Source organism: Hylobates moloch, unplaced genomic scaffold (genome assembly GCF_009828535.3).
Source record: "Hylobates moloch isolate HMO894 unplaced genomic scaffold, HMol_V3 SCAFFOLD_4, whole genome shotgun sequence".
Classification (NCBI taxonomy): Eukaryota; Metazoa; Chordata; class Mammalia; order Primates; family Hylobatidae; genus Hylobates; species Hylobates moloch.
This window is the reverse complement of record NW_026652279.1, coordinates 163477700-163484620: the sequence shown is the minus strand read 5'-3', so window position 1 is coordinate 163484620 and position 6921 is coordinate 163477700. Positions and strand designations below refer to the sequence as shown.

The 6921-nt window shown below is 36.2% G+C and overlaps 1 protein-coding gene across 1 annotated transcript in view; it reads right to left on the bottom strand.

Annotated features, from left to right (window-relative positions):
* Positions 1-649: 649 nt before the first annotated feature.
* The window catches only part of TPP2 (tripeptidyl peptidase 2), an 84882-nt gene continuing 78610 nt past the window's right edge, over positions 650-6921 (bottom strand). The window contains exons 26-28 of the mRNA XM_058438172.1: positions 4932-5139; positions 3020-3139; positions 650-1208 (exon numbers count right to left, since the gene is read on the bottom strand). Coding sequence (XP_058294155.1) covers positions 1119-1208; positions 3020-3139; positions 4932-5139 — 418 coding nt within the window. The 3' untranslated portion in view covers positions 650-1118. The remainder of the gene's footprint in view (positions 1209-3019; positions 3140-4931; positions 5140-6921) is intronic.

Here is a 6921-nt window from a genome sequence, read left to right as displayed (position 1 = left end):
CGTAAACTTTTCAATACTACTTTTGTCTGTTTATTTGGTGGAGGAATGACGAGAGATGCATGTGTAGTAGCCAAAGATAAAAATAATAAAAAGTTAGATATGCACAAAAGTTAATCATACAAGAATTGGAAATACATTCAAATAATTGTAAGCCTATAAGAAACACTGTAAAATAGATTATCTTATGTTTAACTTTTTTTGTCTATGTATTTAATGTATTATTTATGTTATAACCCCAAATTTTATTTATGAAAAATTAAGACCAACTTTAAGAAGCTTCAATATTCACTTTTATTATTTATAAAAAAAAATTAAGGTACCAGAGTGCATATGGTGTACTGTGATCTTGGTTTTGCAAATTTATTCACGTGTTTTACATTATTTCAATTTTAATAAACATATCATATGTGTATCTTTACAATACCTGATAAAGATTCAGCTGTCTGGCACTTACACATGTATTCATAGAGTTCATTCTGATGCTCTGAACTTCAAGAGGATGTGAAAATGACTTGCCTGTAATTACCCCAAGATGAAGATTTATTGAAGCAGTTATGCTCCAGCAATTGCCACTCATTTGTGCTGGTTTTATTTTTTCCCCTTAATTGAATGTAAACATTTGCCAAAAAAAAAAAAAAAAATCTGGAAATGAAGTTCTGTTAGTTTTTATTCCAATAAATAATTTTAGCTACACTTAATGTAGCTTTTTTAAGGCCTTCATACAATTGAAAAAAAATTAAAGTTGAGCATGTTAAAACCCTGTTCATTTATAAAATAAAAAATAGAACTTTACAGGTTTGCCGTTAAAAGTTACCTTCCAAAACCTATCATGCATGTCATAAGCTGCAACCCAACTCGAAGTCCTAGGTGCTGGCAGGCAGGGCACATCCCCGTGCCAGCAATGTGAGGCATTAAGAAAACACCATGATGTCAGAGGTCTAGATTTACATGTATTAAGCCACACGTCAGTGAATTCTCTGATAAATACATGTCATTTTAATAATCAGTATTGGATAGTGGATGAAAACATGCATTAGACTAAAAATGCCACAAATTTGTTTTTATATCCATTCACTATAAAACTTCCTTTTTTAAAATTTAAAGTCTTGTTTCCTATTTTAGAATACGCAATAATCGGGAGGATACATGATGGGGAGCCAGTTTTCAGTAAAAGACGCACAATGGGTCCATCCAAGTAACTTCATCAGCTACAACAAAATACAATAATATATTATTATAAAGGAAGTGACAGATTTTTAAGCTCAGTATTCAGAATAAATTCTGTATTAAATAGTTAGTAATGGTAAGGTAGTAGCATATAGAACCTTCCTTTCACCAACCATCACCCACCCATTGATCCTCCTTCCCACCAACCAACTTTTCTTACTATCAACCAACTTTCCTACCAACCAACCTGTTCTTCTCATCATTATCCCTACAAACTATCCTTTTCCCTCTTTCCTATTACCTGTGTTCCTTTCGTCCTTCCAACTTACTTATTCCCTTCCTTCCTACCAACCTAAGTTCCTTTCATTCATTTTTTCTGAGTAACTATCATGTCAAACACTGGGAAAACAGCACTGAACAAATTCACCTCCCACTTTCAGGAAAAACAAATAATAGGCAAATTAATAAATGAATAAACAAGTAATAAGGTATTTATCAGGTGTACAGTAGAAATAATATTTGACACAATATAAACTAACTGGGGAGTTAGATGGTTAAGAAAGGATCTCTATGGAGGTGATACTTAAGTTGAGTTTGAATGACAAGAAATCTGTGTGAAAATCTGGGAAAGACATTCCACCCAGCCGGAGTAGTTTGTGCTAAGGTCCTTTGGTAGGTAAAGGTGTGGCTGTTTGTGCTAAGCAGAGACGCTGCTGTGGCAGAAGCAGAGTTTGTATGGGCAAGTGTGATATGAAGTAAGTCTGGAGAGGTAGGCAGGGGCCTTATGGACCACTGGGGAGAGTTTGGATTTTACTCCAAATGTGATGGATATTCAACAGCAGGTGTCAAAAGGCATCTTTCCCAGCTGCTGTGTGGAGAACAGGCAGCAGGGGGGGCAGAGTGGAGGGCAGACAAGTTAAGAAACACTCCCTGATGTGAACGTCGGCAGGGATCACTGGCTTTGCAAACCTAAGTGCTCACGGATCAGATTCCACATGATGAGAACCACATTAGACATATCAACACCTGGCTCCAGAAAGAGGTCTCTTAATCTAGTCAAAGATCTGGAGGAGCTAATTTAAAATGTCTTACAATTTGGACTGACTGGTGAAGGTAAACAAAAAGCTCTAAGAGTAAATATGAATATAGCTTACTCTAATTATCAAACATTTTCAGAGGAACCTAGTGATCAGTTTTACATCCAAAGGGTACCTTACATATAAAGTATAATTAACCTAGACTTGCCCTTTAGCTGAATCTGGCACCACCAAACTCCCCTGCCTTCATGTATCCTTTAGGTATAAACCAATTATGCATGTTCAAAGACGAGGTCAGACTAAAGTAACTTCTGTAGAATTCAGCTAAATTTTTTTACTTGACAACTAACTTGTGCAGAAAGCTCAACTATAGAATTTCTCTGCACATAATATGGTATATGGTAAGATAATTTTAAAAATGCCTACCATCTCAAATGAAGAATAAAATCAAATATAAACTCCAGAAGTTGAACCATTTTAGAGTTGAGGCAACGTGCCTTTAAAAGGATTTGTTTCCTTCATAAAGAAAAACTGGCTTCTACTGTTACAAAATTCAAAATGCATTTGCCCTTGTTGAAAACATTTGAGGCTAGTATCAGTTTTTTGGATAGCAGTGAAAAGTGTTTTTAAAATTTAAATGGCTTATTGACTGTCTCTCATATACTTATTCTATAGTTCATATTACACTAATTAGTGTAATAACTGGTCACAATAAGACCAGTATTGCTATATCACAGTCCTAATCCTTTCTAGTTATCTTGTCACTATGCAATATCAAAGTGATGCTTAACAGTGACATTTTAAATATCACTTACTTGAATACAATTTTTCCAGTTTTCTTTTGTTGGTTTTTCTTCCACAAGTTTAGTTGCAAATTTAAGGCCTCTCCCATACATTTTATTTACTAATGCATGTTTATATGCAAATGTCAAAACCTACAATGTAAAACATGATAAAGCTTGTTTATAAAATAATTTACATTTTAAGGCATTAGCTTTAACAATAAAATTAAGGCTTTAACACAAGTGTAACTTTTGAAATGAATATGGTACATCGAATACATTTTTAAAAACTTTTAAAAAGGAAATTGGTGTCTTCAAAAGAGCTGAGTATTCCACAGAATGAACCATTTGTTTTTTGGGAAGAAAACTAATATGAGAAATTATTAGCTGTGGAAATCCACGTAAAAATACCTCTTCATGCATAAGAAACCAGAGCTAACATAAATAATTACAAAGATGCAAATCAAGATAGAAATACAAAATGCCAAAATTGCAAATGAGGATAGAAGTAAAAAAACAAGTATTAGATTATATAAACATGGTTTCTTTGGTACAAGTTTTTACCTGTAACTATTGCATCTGTCAAATACACTTGTAATCATTTATATATATTTTTGGTTGCTACTTTGGAATGTGGAGAATGTACTCAAAGAAAATCCTATGACATTGATTTGTATTGTAAAGGCAACTAAAGTATTTAACAATTGTTGATTAAACACAGTAAACAGGTAATAGAATGCATAGCCCCTAATACAGTAGTAGTATTGCAAAAATAGAATGATCTATAGCAATTTTATTATGATGTTCATCCAGTGTGTTTGTCAATCTCTGTTACACTGCTCAAAGACAGAAACCAGGTTCTTATTCATCTTTATGTTTCCAGTAGTAAGTAGTGTCTGGCACATAGGCCTTCAATAATTGTTTGCAATAACAGCAAATATTGTTGGGGACTTTGCATGTACTTAATACTGATTCATCACAGCCTAAGGCAGGTCGTGTAGATAAGAAACTAAGTTATCAAAATTTAATAAGTTGCCTAAGGTCATATATAAAAGTAGAGGCAGGAGCCAAACTCGAGGGGTCTAATTTCAGATTCAAATTCCTGACCTCTGCTGCAATACTGGCTCCTTCAGTTTCCCAAATATAACTGAGTACCTTCTTTAAATGCACCACTGTACTGTGTTGGAAAAATCTGAAGCATATAAGAATTTCCTTCCCACTTCCAGGGTTCTTTACTGCAAATTACCAGTTAATTCTGAGAACAAGCACCTGTCTACTAAAACAAAATGATGGTCTGTGATAAGCGACGGGAATCCTACTGACTCCATTTACTTTATTTTCTTTAGTTCCACAGGAAAAGAAGATTAATAACTTGTATAAACACTATTGCAAGAATTATAGTAGAGAGCTAAAAGAGATTTAAAATGTTTTTGTAACCAAAATCCAAAAAAGTTCATCAACAATGCTTTTCCGAATTGGTTTTTAAAACTGATTAGCTACAAATCAAGATGATAATTAATTAGAAGTTCAAGAGTTTTGAGGAAAATAAGTAACATCTAAACTAAATAGTATGCCCCCTCAACCTGCCCCCAATCTCCTACCACCAACAAATTAGCATATAACTAGAGAAGGGTGGGCCTGAAGGCATTTTCTAGAAGACTTTCTTAATTTAGCTACATACATAACTGGTTTAACTAAAAGCCTACTACATATATTCTCAAACTGTTTTTAAAATTATCATGGTTTAACAGCCAGTTTGCAGGCCCATAAAATAATGTTTTTTAAAAAAAGGTGAGACAAACATGAAGTACTAGGCTGAACATGTCATATTCAGAGCCCAGCTTAGCCTCTTTATCTTCTTCCTCTTTTAACCAGCAATGGGGCACAAGAGAGGTCTGTGAGGTAACCCCAAGAACTTTGCTGAAACAAGAGGCAGAAAAGTTACCTTATTGTCAAAGAGATCAGTCCATTTAGTAGTTTCCCAAAATGTTTCTGCCAGAGAATCCAAAGGACTTTCTCCTTCCTCCTCCTTTCCTTCTGCATCAGTGGAAATGGCTCCATCTTGAGCCTGGGTGTGAAGAAGATGGTCTGCCAGGGCACAACCTTTCCTACAAAGGGCATCTACGAGGGTGGATTTTTGTTTGTCCATGTCACTGTACAGCAAATTAAAAAATATTTCAGGTATCAGTAAAATGTCTTCAAAAGTAAATTCTTATCTGAACTTAAATTCATGTATTCTTTTGCCTAAGATTTGTAATGCAGAAATACTGTATATCCAGGTACATACAATTGTATTGTACATCAAATAAGATGCCTTATTAATAAACATCAAATGAGCTACTATATTACACATATAGATTAAATGAGTTAGGGTAGCTGCACCTTGTTGAAACAGAATGCCAGAAGCAACAGAGTTGAAAGGTTAATCACTACTCTAAATTCTTTTAGCTATATAACTCTTAATCAGGTAAATGACTTTTGAGTTTTCGGTTTTCTTATAAATTGCAATCATTACACATTTGTCTATGTGTATACCTAGAGGTTATGTCTTAAAACTTTTCAGTTCATGACTAGGACAAATAAATGTAATGCTTTACTCCGAATGTGCCAGCAACTGTCTCAGCATTTTAATATGTTAATTCATTCACATTCAAAACAATTCTGAGTAAGAGACTATTAATTACTGCCATGTTGCAAAGGAAGAAACTGAGGCCCAAAGAGACTATGCAATTTGTTCAAGGTCCTCCAGTTAGGAAGTGGCAGATCCAGGATTCCAAGCTTAGCAGTAGAAATCTGTAATCTGTGTTCTTAATCACTACGGCACATTGCCTTGATCCAGGGCAGACATCTTTGTTTTCTTCAATGCATTCCAAGTGCCTAGGACAATGCCCGGCACAGAACAGAAACTCAATAAATCATTGCTGAATGAAATACAACCACCACCTACACTCCAGGGAAAAGTGTTAGTCTCTAGAATGTGTGCTTATTTGAGGCATTCTGTCCAACTCATGTCAGATACACGTGAAAACAATGAGGACTAAAAGTATTGAGAAAATGACGATGATGAGGCACTTTTGTGGAACAAACTAACAGCTAAGAGTGACTCTGAAAGACTCGGAGTGAAATGTGTAGCATGTGAAACCTGCCGGGACTGTACCATCAATAAGGATCCGCAGTAGGAAAGACAGCCAACAACCCAACAACTTGAAGGCTCAAGGGCTCACCCACATTAATTCTGCGCACCAAGGAGTCCTGTTAATCTAAGAGGCCGCCTGGCAGGGAACATGAATGCTAAGTACCATGGAAAATGCTGCTGCTGCCCGAGACCGGGGTATTCTCAGAGGTTCAAAGCCCATTTGATCCCGTACCTTGAAAGTGAGCAGGGAGGCAATGGGGGTAGTAGAGCTGCTGAGAAATTCCTTCACACTGGCAGAGTTCATCAAAGAGGGCAATTACCAACCCCAATATATTTGCAATGTAAATGAAACTATGCCTGAAAGATCCCTCAGTGCTTCTCAGCACAGTGCTTCAAAGTTTGAAGAACCAACTTTCACTGCCTTTTTGTAGAGATGTTTCTGGGTACTGCTTGTTTACATTGGAATTAAGAAGAAAAGGATTTACGAGTAGACTTTTGGGACTTCCAAGCTGTGGGGCATCTGCATGGCTTGCCATTGCCTGATCCACCCTCCTTCCCCCTCCTCTTAGATGCCAGGTGCCATCCTTAAATGTCTTCTCAGCAGTCCTTTGCTTATGCCTTCCAACAACCCAAGGTGTCGGGCACAACTACCATCCTGATTTTGTGAAGGAGAAAGGGGCTTGGAACAGCAATGGGTTGACAAGGCAGGTTTCCACACCCAGGCTGATACTTGTAGGAGATTGGTCAGGGTGGTGAGTAAAAGTTAGAGGGAAAGATGCAAACCTTCTTGGAAGGCCGG